The 18,633-nt window shown below is 36.6% G+C and overlaps 1 protein-coding gene, 1 long non-coding RNA gene and 1 other non-coding gene across 3 annotated transcripts; all 3 read left to right on the top strand.

Moving 5' to 3' along the window:
• The first annotated feature begins 4,810 nt into the window (after nucleotides 1-4,810).
• On the top strand, nucleotides 4,811-6,812 carry LOC131170612 (uncharacterized). The gene is made up of 4 exons (XM_058130083.1): nucleotides 4,811-4,843; nucleotides 5,104-5,164; nucleotides 6,391-6,444; nucleotides 6,535-6,812. Exons 1-4 carry the CDS (start codon nucleotides 4,811-4,813, stop codon nucleotides 6,810-6,812), a joined length of 426 nt encoding a protein of 141 aa, XP_057986066.1.
• Nucleotides 6,813-13,401: 6,589 nt separating this feature from the next.
• On the top strand, nucleotides 13,402-13,508 carry LOC131170808 (small nucleolar RNA R71). Its single transcript, XR_009141575.1, has one exon. It is a non-coding gene; the product is annotated as a small nucleolar RNA R71 (small nucleolar RNA).
• A 2,470-nt stretch (nucleotides 13,509-15,978) lies between these two features.
• Nucleotides 15,979-17,479, top strand: LOC131170511 (uncharacterized). The gene is made up of 3 exons (XR_009141263.1): nucleotides 15,979-16,096; nucleotides 16,545-16,603; nucleotides 17,167-17,479. It is a non-coding gene; the product is annotated as an uncharacterized LOC131170511 (long non-coding RNA).
• Nucleotides 17,480-18,633: the final 1,154 nt, after the last annotated feature.

The following is an 18,633-nucleotide window of genomic DNA, read 5'->3' as shown; positions in this document are numbered from 1 at the left end:
TATTTTTTAAAAAATATAGTATTTAGTTTTTTTTTTTCATTAAACTATTTAATTTTTTCGTTAATTTTTTCATTAATTAATATTAATCAAACAAGTAGTCAATCTCTCTATTTTAGTAAAATTAATTTATTGATTTTTATATTTTGTAAAAATAAATTAGTTAATCTCTGTAATATAATTTCGTTAACTATTTAATCTCACAATTATTTTTTATACGTAAATTACTATAATTCTTTCCTTCTTATTTTTCTCTTACCGTCTCTTATTTCTCTCTCTCCTTATTTTTTCTTCTTTAAATCCACACATTTCTCCCACTCATTATCTCTTTATTATCATTTTGATAAAAATGGTGCAATTTGTTTGTAAAAAATGTTTAATTAATTTTCTTAGATTTTTAAATAATTAAGGAAAATTTTCTCGATAAAGAAAACAAAAAAAAATAATATTTGAATAAATATATGTAACACCCCAAAAATTTTAAATTTATGAGTATTTTTGGTATTTTAATTTTATTTGAATTTTAGGAATTTTTTTGAGATTTTTCGGATTTTAAAAATCGGGTTCGATTTTCCAAAAATATAAACTTTGATGATTTTTAAAAATTAATTTAAAGACCACGTGGCAAAACTAAAAATATATTTGGAGTCTACGTATTTTTCTGAGTTTTATGGAATTTTTTCAGAATTTTTGGACCTCGTTTTCGGTCCCGAGGCAGAGTAAAAATTCAAAATTTTGTATTTCGAATCGAACCGGCCGAATCGAACCGGACCGGATCGGACCGGTCGAATCGGACCGGCCCTTTTCCTTCTTCCTTTTTCTTCTCCCGCGCGCGTCGCCTCTCTCTCTTTTCTCTCTCGTTTCTCTCTCCTCCGCCGGCCCGTGGCCATCGCCGGCCACGCCCGGCCGGCCGCCACACCTCCCACCGGTACGGTGGCACTACCGACGAGCGCGGAAAACGCGGCAGCCCTGCGCGCCGCTCATACTTCCTCGGCCGTCCGGTGATCCGGCCCACCAATTGGACCGGTCTTGTGTCCAAAATCATCTACTGGCGAGAGCTTTCCATAGACACCAAGAACGCGAAATCCATCCCGGATTGTCCGATTTTGCTCGGGAAGATTTTAGCCCATTTCGACTTTTGGGCTAAATTTCTCGGCAAGTGAATCCCACGAGAAGCGAGGCCACCAAAGATGCTCCATTCGTGAGAGCCGCTTAGCGACATAAATTTCGAATTTTTCCGACACCGTTTTTTGGTGGGTCCCACGGAACTTTGATGCGTCCCAACCGCAAGTGCACGGGTCGTACAAGTAGTATAGAAAAATATCGATCCCACGAGGAGTTGTGTTAATGATTGAATTTTCGATATAAAAGTTGACTAAATTGAAGTATTTATGAGATTAAAATGATGAATTAATGGGTAATGGAGTATGAAATCTAAATGTGCAAAATTAATATTCTATTCAACAATGTATTAATTAAACTAAAATTGCATCAAATAGAAATAAGCAAGTTCAAATATGGCAATATTTAAATTGGCAAATGATTAAATTCGATTAGAAATTAACAATGGTAAAAAGCTGATTCCGGAGTTCGGGATTTCATATTCGAGCTATTTTGGGATTTTAAATTGGTTGTCCAATCTTATGAAACTTATGAGTTTTAAGGAGATTAATTCTTAAATCCTTTGAATTCCCTTTCGAGTGAGACAAAGAGTGCCTTAATCAAACTAATCCTACTTTCGTGGAGTTAGAATTAATTAAGACCCATTAAGTTTCTTAATTAATCTGTGAATCCTCTTAATCCTTAGCCTATTTCTAGGTCTAAGTTAATTAAGTCCAATTTCCTGATTATCTATCACAAGGCCTTCTCCTTTCGGTGCTTCAACCATGGATTAAGAACATTACTCAATGGGATCCTACATTAAGCATGTCATTAAGCTTACAAGAAATGAATAAAACTCATTAAGACCACAAAATATGGATTACCCAATCAAAATCCACAAATATCTCAAATATTACAACCCTTACTCCAGAATCAAAAGTAAACTACTCACTATCCATAATGCTTACAAGATATGATGAGTTTAAATGGAAATAAAGCTTTAATCTAAACTAAGAAGTAAGGAATTAAACACTAGAAATGTAGAAAAGTGTAAAGAAAGAAAGAAATCTGTAAATCTTAGTTGAAAATGGTGTGGAAGGTGAAAATGACTCCTCAAATTCTGCTTAGCCTCCTTCTTTCTTTCTTTGCTCCTTTTTTCTCCCCTTCTAAAATGAGAAAATGGGACTATATATAGCATTTTTCTGACATGGAGCCCTAAAATAGTATGTTCTAGGAGGAATACATTAAGGGAATCTTACGCGACTCATTAATGAACTCTTTATGGATGCATAAGTGGATCGCATAAGTTATGCACGATCCCTTATGCGATTCAGCTGGTTCTGGTCACTTATGCGATTTGCATGACTTGGTGCATAGGTTATGCACAATTTCGTGAATCTGCATAAGGGAGGTGAGAATGTGCATAAGCTATCTGATCTCCTTATGCACATTTAATTTGGATTGGAGCAGTGTTCTTCCTCCTTATGCAGAAGCGCATAGCTTATGCGACAAGTTATGCACTGATTTGGTCTATGCATATTTTAGCTTTAAAACTTGCTTTTTGAATCTTTTTGATGTAGAAGACACTCCTCAATGGCAAAACTCTCTTTAGTCCTTCAAAAACACCATTTTTCCTACAAAACAAAGTAAAAATTACAAATTAATCCAAAATCGACAATTATGAAAAACTAACTAATTAACTAATAAAATTAGCTAAAAATGACTAATAATCAAATAAAAATGGTTATGAAATTAAACCTAAATGATTATGCAAAATGTATGCATCAAATACCCCCAAACTCAAGCTTTTGCTTGTCCTCAAGCAAACTTTAAAATGTGGTGCAAAGTTTTTAAGGGTGCCTTATCCAAAGAGTTATGAAAATCACTCATTAAGGTAACTTAACACACCTTTAGCCATACCAACAATCCATATACCCATCCTTCAAAATGCAAAGAATTTAATGCTTATCCAAGCTTTCACCGCTTAGCCATCAAGTCAATTATCATTCAAATCCCCAAACCAACTAATCAAAAGAGAGAGTCATGCTCAAAAGGAATTCTAGGACAATTGATAACCAAAGTATCTCAACATGGAATGATAGAATTGAATGAATAGATGAATAGTTTTCCAATCCCATAGGCAAATTCCCTACTCCTATCTCCACTAATGTAGCAAGTACTATCAAGAGATCAAAGGTCTTTTTAGGGATGTAATGAGGCCATGGGGTTTAAAATGAGGCTAAGAAGAAAGATGGGTAAAAAGTATTCAAAGCATGAGAATATTTTCAATTTTTAAACATAAGGTACACTTTATTATATATATATATATATATTTTATATATATGGGAGAGAAGAATACACAATGAGAATTGTCAAGTGCTAGCATAGTTTACAAAACACATAAAAATGGAGGGACATTTTGATACTTTAACTTGTATTTTGTATTTTTCTTTTGATGATTGTCCCTAAAATTGCCACCCCCAAACTCATTTCTTTTGATACTTTGGGTGGATTTCTTTCATTTTGAATGGCAATAGTGAAAAGCACATATACTAGCACTTTTACAAGGTGACAAGTATTTCTTCTCCCTTTTATTGTATTTTTTTTTATTTTATGTACCTAATATTATGAATAATTATTCTCATGAAAAGGGTTGGAGTGTTTGGTTCATTGGCTAGGTAGTAATAAGGGTTTCAAGAAAAATTAGGGACAAAAAGGCTCAAAGGGGTTTGCAAGGATAAATTTTAGTTGGGAAAAAGGGCCAAAGGTTTAAAATGAGAAGGTTTAAATCAAAGAATGCCTAATCATCTCTCTTTTCAAGTACAAGCTGGTATTTCGCCTTGAAAGGTTTAGAAAATTTGTTCTAGGATTGGTGAGACATCATTTGACTACCTTATATCCAATAATTCCCTCTAAACACTTCCATCTCCAAATGACTAGTTGGGTGGCTTTTTGGCTAAGAAGATATAGGCAAGGGATAGACACTTCAAAACCTTGCACCTTTTAGGAAACTTTCAATCCACAAACCCAACTAAAAGGTGAGTCAAATCACTTTCATAGGCACATTTTCAATACTCAAGGGATTTGGCAAAAGATTTTAATGCATGGTGTATGATTCCTAAAATGAGTAATACATGAACTAAATGGAGGAAGCCTATTTGTATGCAATTTGTACAATTTCTAAGTGATGTATAATGTGTGTGTAAATGTGTAATGAATATGTATGTATGGATGTATATGTAAAATATTTACAATATATGTAAATGAAATGGGATGAGATGCTCTTATACTCAAAATGTGAAAAATAAAGCTAAAAATCAAAATGTGCACCCCCAAACTCAAAATTAGACATTGTCCTCAATGTCTCAAACAGTAGATATCCAAAACTCAAAGCAAATAATATTGACCAGGATTTGTAAAAATTAAGAACAAAAAGAAAGGGTTACCTGGTATGAGAATTCAAGTTAAAGGAATGCATAAGAGGCTGCACAGGTTATGCAGAGTTAAGTGCTGTCCAGAACATGTGCATAGGTAAGGTGCATAAGCCATGCGGTGCTGCATAAGAGGCAATAGATGTTGCATAGGCTATGCGGGGAGTTGCATAAGGAAATACAACTTTGTGCGATTCTGAAGTAGCGAAAAGGGTTGCAGAGCTATGCAAAGGTTATGCATGAGGAAATTCATAGGCATGCAGTGTAGACAAAAGCGCTGCATGGGAATTGGCAAGGGAAATGTACAACCAGCGGTAAAAGTATGGAAATATAGGCAGTATGGGAAATATGTACAAAAAGGCAATAAGTGCAATAAAAATCAAAGAAGACGAATGTAATAGCTATTCAATAAAACTTTAAAAGAAAGCAATTTAAAAGAAACTAATTGAACAAATCAACAAAATCCAAAACAAAGTATAAATGTTTGAACATATTTACAAAGAAAAGGTCCTACAAGATTGAACAAAGGTAAACTAAACACTAATCTATGTCTATTGTTTTTCCTTTGTCCAAGGATGTTGCTAAGAAGTGGTGGCTGCATTGCCGAAATGATGGTGCAGGAGGAGGTGATGGAGGTGGGGGTGGCATGCCCAGGAAGATCATGAGTTGCTTCACCATTTCCTTCAGTTCTTTCTGTTTGTCCCTGGTTTCCATGACAAGGTCAAATAGTTGATCATGACGATCCTTTAGTGTATCAAGACCACTGTCAAGCTTCCTATCCACAAAGTAGATATCATCACTAAGCCTGTCAAGGTAGGTGAATAAGGCTTTAGTGTTGAATGGAGGAGGTGCTGTGGATGAGGTAGGTTCAATTTGTAGGAGGAATGGGTGAGCAGAGGTAGTGGAGTGTCTGAGTAGGTGAGGGTGGGGTAGGTGTAGTAGGGTCTTTGTGGGGTGGTGTGAAAGGTTGGGTTTAGTTTGTGCAATTGGGTCGGTCACTGCAGGTGGCGATGTCAAAATATGATAAATGGAACCTGTTTTGGTTAAGTGTCGATATCAAAATAGGAAGTGTCCTCAAGTGCTGGGATTGAGTGCTCTGCAGGATTAAAGCCAAAATGCTTGGCTATGACAGTAATGAGCCCACCCAAAACAATGTCACCAATGGATTTGGTGGCAATATGCAGCACATGTTCACAAAAGAAGTAACCGGGAGATACCTTAACTTTGTGAAATGCACACCATAACATAAATAGTTCAGATTTGCCCACAGCACCAGAACTAGTCCCTCTGCCCAATATGGTGCTAGCCATCAGCCTATGAATAAACCTAAGTGCAGGATCAAGGATTTGGGATGTTTTGGACCTACCAGCAGAGAAGGTTTGGGGTTGGTTTGTTATGATTCTCCAAAATTGGGCAGGATTCCAGATGCCCTTATTGGCTACCTCTACTCCAGTATGTGGCACTCTAAAGAACCCATCAATTGCAAAACCAAAAATGCTATGAAATTGATCTAATGACAGTTCTCTATTTTGCCCCAAGCATCTAAATGTCATAATTGGCTTATGGTCTACATCATGCAAGTTGAGGGTAGCAGAGAATGAAGAAATAAACTCCAAGACTAGAATCGGATAAACTACCTCTTGCTTATGCACAAATTCTGTCCAACCCATACCGTCAAGAAATGCAACTACATTGTCAAATAAACCCAGAGATTGTAGAGCATCAGCAGATATATACCTAGTAGGTTGTACCCTTCTATCTTTGAGTCTTTTGAAAGCAGCTTTTTGAATTGTATCAGGGAGAGGCCAGGGTAGTTTTGATACAAATGGGGTTGCTGAAATTGTCTTTTTGCTGGAAGAAGGTGTAGAGGCTGGAGCCTTTGGTTTTTTAGGAGGTGGTTCCGAAAATGGGGTGGGTGGGTCTTTGCGTTTGGACAGAGGAGGAGCAGAGGACATGGGTCGCACGGATTTGGATCGGATTTTGCGTTTGTATGTGGTTGATGGAGGTGGTGGTGGTGTCGTTTGTGGTGGAGGATTGGAAGGGGGATGTATCGAAGACAATGGAGAGACTTCAAGAGGAGAGGCGGGGCGGGAATGTGGAGGGGAATCCATGGTCGATTGGAGAAGAGATGGAAATGTAGGGGGATTTAGGGTTTTCGTGATGAGAGCGTTGGTGGAGAAGATGGGAGAGAGACGGCGAGAATGCCGGAAGAAATGGAGGATGAAGGGCGGTCGTGGGGTTCAAGAGTCGGGAAGTGGAGGTGGTGGGAATGGTCTTTGCTGAAAATGAATTTGAATCGGGTTGTAGGAGACTGCATAAGGGGAAAATGATTTATGCATAACCTGTGCGTGTTTCAAAAGGATTTATATTTCAGAAAAGTGCTTATGCACAAGTGCATAGGTTATGCATTGTCCTTATGCATGTTTCGGTGACCCTGAAATGGTGAGGAGTGAAGTCATGCGGGAGTGCATAAGTTATGCACTCCCCTTATGCATCTCTCGGCAAGAATGGTTTTTCAGAAAATTGGGTCATGCAGATGTGCATAAGCTATGCACTCTGCTTATGCACTCTGCGGCAATGTTTTTGAATTTTGGTTGGTGGTCATGCAGATGTGCATAAGCTATGCACATTGCTTATGCAGGTCTCGGCAACTTTTGGGATTTTCTGTTTTCTGGTTATGCAGGAGTGCATAGGTTATGCACTCTGCTTATGCACTCTTCGGCTGAATTGATTTTTTGGAGATCTTGGTTATGCAGAGGTGCATAACTTATGCACCTTCCTTATGCATCCCTCGGCAAGGTTGATTTTTCTGGGTTGGTCATGCAGAAGTGCATAGGTTATGCACTCTGCTTATGCAACCTTCGGTAGAATTGGAGCTTTAGATTTTTGGTTATGCAGGAGTGCATAGGCTATGCTCATTGCTTATGCAAGACTCGGCAGAGAGAGAAAATGAGGGATTTGAAGTTGTGCAAATGTGCATAAGTCATGCACTCACCTTATGCAAGTTTTGACAGATATGAAATTTGACAAAATGAGGTTATGCAGAGTTGCATAAGCTATGCACTCTGCTTATGCACTTGCAATAAAGGTGAAAAATGGCAAGAATTTTGGTTATGCAGGATTGCATAAGCTATGCAGTTGCTTATGCACCATTCAACAAAATTAAGATGGCAATGGAACATGAATTGCAAGTGTGAAAAATATCCTAGAATGATGAAATATAATTCTATGAAGCACAAACCATGAGAGATTTTCACCAAAAACACATCAATATATTCAAAGTTCATCAAAAGTGCATCACACAAGCATGTAAAAATGGATCCTACATAAAAGACCTTTGAGAGCTATGCCATTTTGACTCAAATTCTGCAAATCAACATTTAGCACATAAAACTCCATAAAATTTGCATGAAGTTGCATCTAACCACAAATGAGAAATGAAATCTCCAAGATTTGTCAAGAAAATGCAACATTTCTACCTTGTATCCTATAACCCAAAGAAGTTCAAAACTGCAAAAATGACCAACTTACCACCATAATATCATTATAAGCACAAATATTAGAAAATTACCCACCCAACCTCACCAAAAACACAAGTGATCTGCTGCAGATTCTATTTTTCTGCTCTGCAGAAGATACTTTTCCTCTGCAATAACCAGATTGCAGCTTTCAGCAGTTCACCAACCTTCCTTCATTGAATTACATCCAACCTCATCAAAAACATGAGCCATTTGCTGCAGACACCCCTTTTTTACTGCAGATTTTATTTTTCCTCTGCATGAACTAGATTGCAGCTCCTGCACAGATTATGCAAAGAAAAGCTTATCATTCTTTTGAAGGACAAAATTTTCCAAGTTAAGAATTACTTCCCAACAGTTCCACCTTTCTTCATTGAATTACATCTACAAGGGACAAGATTTAACAATGTCAAAATTTTAATTTGGGGAGATTTAAGATAAAAACAAAATTAATGAAAATGAAAGTAAATCAACAAAAGCAAAATAAAAGGACTTGGGATGCCTCCCAAGAGGGCTAATTTATAGTCCTTAGCTGGACTCTTTATGAATTTTACTGAAAAGAGGTGAGGGATTGGAGAGCTTGCAACAGCCTGCTCCTAGTATTGGGTCTCCAGTTATGTAATGCTTCAATCTATGCCCATTGACCTTAAAATTCCCAGATTTTTCACTCCAAATTTCTATTGCTCCATAAGGGAAAACCTTAGAAACTCTATACGGACCAGTCCACCTTGACTTGAGTTTTCCAGGGAACAATTTCAATCTTGAGTTGAACAACAAAACTGAATCACCTTCTTTGAATTCCTTTTGCTTCAGATGCTTATCATGCCAAACTTTAGTTCTTTCTTTGTAAATACGGGCACTTTCATAAGCATCCATCCTCAATTCCTCAAGCTCATTAAGTTGTAACATCCTTTTCTCACCAGCTTGCTTAAGATCAAAATTCAAGGTTTGAATGGCCCAATATGCTCTATGTTCTAGCTCCACAGGTAAATGACAAGACTTACCATACACCAACCTAAAGGGAGTAGTTCCTATAGGGGTTTTGTAGGCAGTCCTATATGCCCATAAAGCATCATCTAGTTTGATAGACCAATCTTTCCGAGAATTATTCACTGTTTTCTCCAAAATATGCTTGAGCTCTCTGTTAGAAATTTCAACTTGTCCTGAAGTTTGAGGATGGTAGGGGGTAGCTATCTTGTGCACTACACCATACTTCCTCATTAAGCTCTCAAATTGCTTATTACAAAAATGGGAACCCCCATCACTAATTATAGCCCTAGGAGCTCCAAATCTGCTCAAGACAAATTTTTCAAAATTTTACTACCACTCTAGCATCATTAGTTGGAGTTGCAATAGCTTCCACCCACTTTGACACATAGTCAACCCCAACTAAGATGTATCTATTACCATATGAAGGAGGGAATGGCCCCATAAAATCTATTCCCCAAACATCAAATAATTCCACTTCAAGAATATTATTCAGGGGCATTTGATCTCTTTCACAAATTTCCACTCCAATGACATATATCACAATCCAACACAAATTTCCTCACATCCTTAAAAAGATTTGGCCAAAAGAAACCAGCTTGCAAAATTTTACTAGCTGTCTTAGAGATGCCAAAATGTCCTCCATAATCAGAAGCATGGCAATGATGCAAAATACTCTGGATTTCCTCTTCAGGAATACATCTTCTAATTAGACCATCACAACATCTCCTAAAGAGTAAAGGATCATCCCATCTATAAAACTTCACTTCATGCGAAACTTTTTCTTTGTTGCCATGTTATACCTAGAAGTAAAACTCCACAAGATAGATAATTCACAAAGTGCATACCAAGGTAGTTTAGCAACAAGAGAGAAAAGTTGTTCATTCAAGAAAACTAATCAATATGTATTTCATCCTATTCTTCTCCATCCTATTTCAACCTACTTAGATTATCAAGAACTACATTTTCAGCTCCTTTCTTATCTCTAATCTCCAAATCAAATTCTTGTAGCATCGAATCCACCTAATGAGCCTCGGTTTGGCCTCCTTTTTACTGAGCAAATACACGATGGTGCATGATCCAAAATATAACCACCTTTGAGTCAATAATGTAAGGTCTGAACTTTTCCAATGCAAAGACAATTGCCAAAAATTCCTTTTCAGTTGTTGCATAATTTGTTTGAGCCTCATCCAGTGTTCTACTAGCATAATAAATAGCATAAGCCTTTTTGTCCTTTCTTTGACCAAGAACAGCCCCAATTGCATAGTTGCTAGCATCACACATAATTTCAAAAGGTATGCTCCAATCGGTGGTTGCATGATTGGTGCGATGATGAGCTTGCTTCAACTCGCAAAAGGCATCCAAACACTCTTGGTCAAATTCAAATGGTGTGTCATTACTTAACAAATTAGACAAAGGTTTAGCTATTTTAGAAAAATCCTTAATAAAGCGTCTGTAGAACCAGCGTGTCCTAGGAAACTTGAATTCCCTTGACATTGGTAGGAGGAGCCATCTTCTCTATCACTTCAACTTTGGCTTTATCAACCTCTATTCCTCTGTTAGACACCAAATGTCCAAGCACTATCCCTTCCTGAACCATGAAATGACACTTTTCCCAGTTTAACACAAGGTCAGTATCTGCACATCGCTGCAAAATTTTAGAAAGGTTAGCTAAGCATATATCAAAAGAAGATCCATAAACAGAAAAATCGTCCATAAAAACCTCCATTATGTCTTCAATAAAATCTGAGAAGATTGCCATCATGCACCTCTGAAAAGTGGCTGGTGCATTACACAACCCAAATGGCATCCTCCTATAGGCAAAGGTTCCATATGGACAAGTAAAAGTGGTTTTCTCTTGATCATTTGGATGGATAGGGATTTGAAAAAAACCTGAATATCCATCTAAATAGCAAAAGTAAGAATGCCTAGCTAGTCTTTCCAACATTTGATCAATGAAGGGAAGTGGAAAATGATCTTTTCTAGTGGCAACATTTAATTTTACGTAATCTATGCACATTCGCCAACTAGTCACTGCTCGGTGGGAATTAATTCATTGTTTTCATTTTTGACAATGTCATTCCACCTTTTTTGGGACAACATGTCTTGGGCTCACCCAAATCTTATGCGAGATGGGATATATGATCCCTGCATCAAGCAACTTCAAAATTTCCTTTTTAACAACTTCTTTCATATTTGGGTTCAACCTCCTTTGATGTTCAATAGATGGTTTACAATTTTCTTCCAAACTGATTCTATGCATGCAAAAATGTGGGCTTATTCCCTTAATGTCTTCTATGGTGTATCCCAAAACTTTCCTAAATTTTCTCAACACTCTTAACAACTTATCAGCTTCTAAAGTACTCAAATTTGCATTTACAATTACTGGATAAGTGTTATTAGTGCCAAGAAATTCATACCTGAGCTGAGAAGGAAGTTGCTTAAGTTCTACCTTAGGTGCATCTTCTTCCTTGAATGATGGTTGCTTAAATTCTGCTTTTTCCTTTTGTGTGAGTTGAAAAACTGGAGCAGAAATGAATGATGGACTTCCCTCTAAGTGTTGAGCATATGCAGCTACATGAGGGTTGTCATAGTCTATGCCTCCTCCATGAACCAAACAATTTTCAAGTGGGTCTTCTGGATATTTCTTCCTGAAGTGTTCTTCAACCAGCTCATCGATAATATCAACTCTCAAGCAAGTATCAGCTTCAGAATGATGCTTCTTCATAGAGTTATTAATATTGAAAATTAATTGCTCTTCACCAACCCTAAGAGTAAGCTTTTCTCCTTTCACATCAATCAATGCTCCCGCTGTAGCTAGAAAGGGTCTCCCCAATATAATTGGAATATTAGAATCTTCCTCCATGTCCAAGATGACAAAGTCAACAGGTATATAGAACTTTCCAACCTTCAGGGGCACATTCTCCAAAATCCCTTCAGGATACTTGATTGTTCTGTCAGCTAACTGAAGAGAAATGTGGGTTGGCTTTAGATCTCCCATGTTGAGCTTCTCATAGATAGAAAGGGGCATAAGGCTAACACTGGCCCCTAAATCACATAGAGCTTTTGTAGAACAAGACTCTCCAATGTGGCATGGAATTGAAAAACTCCCTGGATCCTTAAGCTTTGGAGGAAGTTTCCTTTGGAGGATAGCACTACATTCTTCTGTCAAAGCTACAGTTTCATCATCTTCAAGTTTTCTCTTGTTTGAGAGAATTTCTTTCAAGAATTTTGCATAAGAGGGCATTTGTGAAAGAGCATCAACAAAAGGCACATTTATGTAAAGTTTCTTCAAAACCTCTAAGAACTTCCCAAATTGCCTATCAAGCTTGGCTTTGTGAAATCTTTGTGGAAAGGGAAGTTGTGGCTTGTAGGGCTCAGGAGGTATATACTTCTCTTCTTTTTCTTCAAATTTCTCCTTACATTTTTCTGCACTCTCTTGTTTTTCACTCTCATCAGTTCCTTTTTCATTTTCTCTCTTCTCACTGTTTTCACTCTTCTCATCATTTATAACTTTACCACTTCTTAAAGTAATAGCTTGACAATGCTCTCTTGTATTTTGGTTATGAATTGGAATCTTTCCTTAAGTTTTGGCACTTGAGGAGGATGCTAGTTGTGCAATCTGGTTTTCCAAAGGCGTGCATTTGTGTGTTTGCATTTGTTCCAGCCTTGCTTTCACCTCTCTCATCTCCTCATCATGCTTATTTTGGTTGGCAAGAATCATTTGCAATAAAGCTTGATGGTGGAATTTCGTTCTTCTTTGTTTTGGTGGAGGGTTCATATTTTTCTGCTGAAAATTAGGCAATGGTTGCCTATTTTGCTGATATGGAACTTGACTCTGCTGTTGTGGTTGAAAATTCTGATTTTGAACTTGATTTTGCTGATTGCCCCATGAAAAGTTGGGATGATTCCTCCAATTTGGATTGTAAGTTTGAGAATAAGGATTTCCCATTTGCTTGTTTCCATAATTACCAACATATGCTGCTTGTTCTCCATAATCTACTCCACAGCTGGTTGTTCCCTCTACATAAGCCACTTGTTGTGAACTTCCAGCTGATGATGATGAACTAACCAACATACTCAAATCTTCCATTTTCTTAGCAAGGACATTTGTAAGTGCATCAAACTTTGCATTAATCATGTTGAATGGATCAAGATCATACATTCCAGCAGCTTGCCTTTTCTGAGTTGGAGCTGGTCCTCTTGGACTACTCCAAAGATGAGTATTCTTTGCAATTTTCTCCAATAGCTCATAAGCTTCATCTTCATGCTTAATAATAAATTCTCCTCCTGTTTGAGCATCAATAATTCCTCTGATTGCAGGAGTGACATTTGTGTAGAAATTCTGATTTATCATCCATTTTGGAATGGCATGATGTGGGCATAATCTCTCTAATTCCTTCCATCTCATCCATGATTCATAGAGAGTTTCATCTTCTCTTGGTCTGAAAGCTGTCATTTGATTCCTCAATTCTTGAGTTTTTCCAGGTGGAAAATATTGTGCAAGAAATGCATCAGTTAGTTGCTCCCAATTTGTAATGGAGTTGTGAGGTAAAGAATCAAGCCAATCCAATGCTCTATCTTTCAAAGAGAATGGGAATAGCTTCAATCTTGCTGCATCATCAGACACTCCAGGTTGTTTTTGCATGTCGCAAATCATAGCAAATTTCTTCAAGTGTGTGTGTGGATTTTCAGAAGGATGTCCTCCAAATTGAGAGTTTTGGATCATTTGAAGAACTCCAAAATCCATTTTGTAACTGTTCGCATCAATCCTTGGTCTTGCTATGCTCTCTCTCAAGTCATCAAAACGAGGAAAAGCATGATCCATCATACTTCCCCTAGGCACGTTTGCATTAACAACTTCTTCCCCTTGGGCTTCATTTTCATTGTTTTGACCATTTCCAGCATTACCAACACCAATTCTAATTCTTTCATCAGCCATATCTGCTTCTAATTCAGTTTCTCTCGAAGCTTCCTTCCTTCTTCTGGTTTCTTTCTTGTTGGCCTTACAAAATTTCTCAATTTCAGGATTGAAAAGTAAGGTTGTGTCACTTGAGCTTCTAGCTCTTCTCATAAAAGATTAAAGTACCTGAAAAAGAACAAACAAACACAAAATGAAAAAAATAACAAAGATAAAACTAAAAACAACTAAAATAATCAAGAATTCAATCTTAAACAAACAACTCCCCGGCAACGGCGCCAAAAACTTGATGCGTCCCAACTGCAAGTGCACGGGTCGTACAAGTAGTATAGAAAAATATCGATCCCACGAGGAGTTGTGTTAATGATTGAATTTTCGATATAAAAGTTGACTAAATTGAAGTATTTATGAGATTAAAATGATGAATTAATGGGTAATGGAGTATGAAATCTAAATGTGCAAAATTAATATTCTATTCAACAATGTATTAATTAAACTAAAATTGCATCAAATAGAAATAAGCAAGTTCAAATATGGCAATATTTAAATTGGCAAATGATTAAATTCGATTAGAAATTAACAATGGTAAAAAGCTGATTCCGGAGTTCTGGATTTCATATTCGAGCTATTTTGGGATTTTAAATTGGTTGTCCAATCTTATGAAACTTATGAGTTTTAAGGAGATTAATTCTTAAATCCTTTGAATTCCCTTTCGAGTGAGACAAAGAGTGCCTTAATCAAACTAATCCTACTTTCGTGGAGTTAGAATTAATTAAGACCCATTAAGTTTCTTAATTAATCTGTGAATCCTCTTAATCCTTAGCCTATTTCTAGGTCTAAGTTAATTAAGTCCAATTTCCTGATTATCTATCACAATGCCTTCTCCTTTCGGTGCTTCAACCATGGATTAAGAACATTACTCAATGGGATCCTACATTAAGCATGTCATTAAGCTTACAAGAAATGAATAAAACTCATTAAGACCACAAAATATGGATTACCCAATCAAAATCCACAAATATCTCAAATATTACAACCCTTACTCCAGAATCAAAAGTAAACTACTCACTATCCATAATGCTTACAAGATATGATGAGTTTAAATGGAAATAAAGCTTTAATCTAAACTAAGAAGTAAGGAATTAAACACTAGAAATGTAGAAAAGTGTAAAGAAAGAAAGAAATCTGCAAATCTTAGTTGAAAATGGTGTGGAAGGTGAAAATGACTCCTCAAATTCTGCTTAGCCTCCTTCTTTCTTTCTTTGCTCCTTTTTTCTCCCCTTCTAAAATGAGAAAATGGGACTATATATAGCATTTTTCTGACATGGAGCCCTAAAATAGTATGTTCTAGGAGGAATACATTAAGGGAATCTTCTGCCAGCTCATTAATGAACTCTTTATGGATTTGCATAAGTGGATGCATAAGTTATGCGATCCCTTATGCGATTCAGCTGATTGGGTCACTTATGCAGCCGCATGACTTGGTGCATAGGTTATGCACAATTTCGTGAATCTGCATAAGGGAGGTGAGAATGTGCATAAGCTATCACGATCTCCTTATGCACATTTAATTTGGTTCGAGCAGTGTTCTTCCTCCTTATCTGACGCATAGCTTATGCGGCAAGTTATGCAGTTTGGTCTATGCATATTTTAGCTTGAAAACTTGCTTTTGCATCTTTTCTTTGTAGAAGACACTCCTCAATGGCAAAACTCTCTTTAGTCCTTCAAAAACACCATTTTTCCTACAAAACAAAGTAAAAATTACAAATTAATCCAAAATCGACAATTATGAAAAACTAACTAATTAACTAATAAAATTAGCTAAAAATGACTAATAATCAAATAAAAATGGTTATGAAATTAAACCTAAATGATTATGCAAAATGTATGCATCAAACTTCGCAGTGTATTTTCGACCATTAAATGAGCTTGGAAAATTCTGAAAAATTTATGTACTAACCCCCGTGTTATGGGCTTCGTGTAGGTATCCTCGATTCGCGGAAATTGACGATTGGCCAAGTACGCAAATTTCGGGCCAGACAGACCCGTTACCGGAAAAGTCTCCGAATTGGACCGAAGTTTTGGCTAGCCCCCCATTGTCAGACGTCCCGAGCGCGTTCCCGAAGTCGGAATCGGCAAAGGTAAACCCGAACCTTGCTTTTTCGTAATTTTCTAGTGCTTAAATAGGATTAAAAATCCATAGAATATTCGTGGTAGCTTAGAAAATTACGATTCTTTTTGCAATAGCTTAGTAATATCGCTAAGGACCGCGGGGCAAAGTTTTATAATTTTTAGAGCTTGTTTGGGCAGTTTTTGCAAAAATGATCAATAATAAGGACTAAATTGAAATTTTGCGTATTGTGATGGATGATTGATTTGATGGGCTCAGGAGGGGCTGTGTGATATGATTGAACTGTGGATATATGGATTGTGAGTATAGAAGTGTGTTTTGAACCCTTTTGCAGGTTGGGTAGGTCCTAGGTATAGGGGAGACTCTGCCGGATTTTCGGCACGACTTAGCACGTACTTGATCTTTTTCATTGTTTGTATTGAGTCAAATTTATTAAATAGATGTAATGTAATTGTCAGGTGAGCCGGGACAGCCTTCTTCCTCCGCCCAGCCGCCACAGTAATTTGTCGTCAAGTCTGTGAGTAAAATATTAATTTTAATTGTAATTTCGATATTATTATATGTTCAGCATGCTCATGCATCACTTATATGCATATATTTATATAGTTAAACTCTAGGCACGATTTATGATGCATTGATAAATGTTAAAGTGCCATGTATGTTGTTGTGGTAATTTGGAGCAGTGTGCGTGCGTTGGCGTGCGTGTGATGTGGTGTGGACTATGGATAGGACGGGTAGACACGGCTTGAGTTCTTGTTTGGGACCGGTCCTTCAGTAGACACGGCTTGAGTTCTTATTTGGGACCCCGATTTGGTATTTAAGTGGAAGTCCGAAATGAGTTCTTCCGGCACGAGGTTGGATTTAAGAGAGTCGTATAGGATCGGCTCCATATATTATGATTGATGTTACGAGTGCGTGAGTGCTCCAATTTACCTTTTTGATGTTATGATGTGATGATGTTGTTTATGTTGCATTTCACTCTACAGGGTGCATTTGTTAAGATAGTTATAGAGATTATAGTTAAGATTGATATTTTACTCTCTGAGTCGAACGCTCACTCCTGTTCAAAAATTTTTACAGGCCACAGGAGGATATTTTGTTCTGGGTTAACCTGCTTTTCTCCTTCGCAGGTGTTTATCAATAATTGTGTAATTTTATTTACTCCTAGAATTTTCGCATGTGTTAGCAGTAATTATTTGAATTTGGTCTGTAATATTATATTCATGTTGGACCTGTAAACTTAATATTTTAAGTCTGTTTTGATGGATTGGATGAGGGAGCTGAGCTCCCATTTATTATTATGTTGATGAGTATGTGGAGGGTGAGCTGAGCTCCCCAATAGATTGTTTATTGTGTTTACAGGTCGGGTGAGTCGAAAACTCCCCGTTGGAAAGTCCATTTTATGGCCGGACTCTGTCCGTTTGTTTTCTTGAAATTGGGCCCAAATGGGCCTTAGAGTTGGGTAAATGAACAGTTAGGCTTACTACGGGCCTCGGGGGCTTTAGGCTGGCCCAGGCCCTAGTGCCGGTCCGGCCCATAGGTTGGGTCGTGACAATATACATGAATAATTTTAAAAATATAAATTTAGATTTAGTCTACATATGTCAAAATTTTCATTTTATTCAAGAATATATTTTCAAATATTATGTTTTTAAAATATAAAAATTAAATAATTAATTTTACTAAAATATATGAATTAAATAGTAGTATTTTTTAAAATATATGATCAACTAGTTAGTTTTCTTAAAATAAAAAGAGTAAATAATAGCTTGACTAGTATTATTAATGGAAAATTTGATAAAAAGACTAAATAATTTAATAAAAAAATATAAAAACAAAATAATATATTTTTCAAAATATAAAAGTTAAATAATAAATTTTTTTATATTAAGACTTCATTTGTTTCACATAAAATATTTTCCTAAAAAATATTTTTCACATTTTCTGGCATTTCCCCACTTAGAAAAACTAAGTATTTTTCAAAAAAATGACTTTCATTTTTCAAAAGAGGAAATCATTTTTCATTTTCTAAACATATATAAAATAAACACATATCATTAATTTAACATTACAATATCAACTCAACTCAACTCAACTAAGCATTTATCCCAAAAATTTGGGCTCGGCTATATGGATTCGCTTTCTTTACTTTAAACGATTTTGGGTTAAATTTTCAGAAATGTGTAATACTTCTAGGTCATGTTGTACTATTCTCCTCCAAGTCAGTTTAGGTCTACCCTTTCTTTTCTTTCTATTTTCTAACATAATATACTATACTTGTCTAATTTGAGCCTCCGTATGTCTATACTTCACATGACCAAACCACCTCAATCTCCCTTCTCTCAACTTATCCTCGATTGGCACCACTCATACATTTTCTCTAATACTCTCATTACGGACTTTGTCTAGTCTTGTATGGCCACTCATCCACCTTAGCATTCTCATCTCTACTACTTTTATCTTAGACGCATGCCCAACACTCACTACCATATAACATGGCCGGTCGTGTGGCTGTAGAGTAAAATTTTCCTTTCAACTTATTAGGAA

Source organism: Hevea brasiliensis, chromosome 11, assembly GCF_030052815.1.
Source record: "Hevea brasiliensis isolate MT/VB/25A 57/8 chromosome 11, ASM3005281v1, whole genome shotgun sequence".
NCBI lineage: Eukaryota > Viridiplantae > Streptophyta > Magnoliopsida > Malpighiales > Euphorbiaceae > Hevea > Hevea brasiliensis.
Note: the sequence above shows the minus strand (reverse complement) of the source record. Positions and strands in the feature narration are given on the sequence as shown.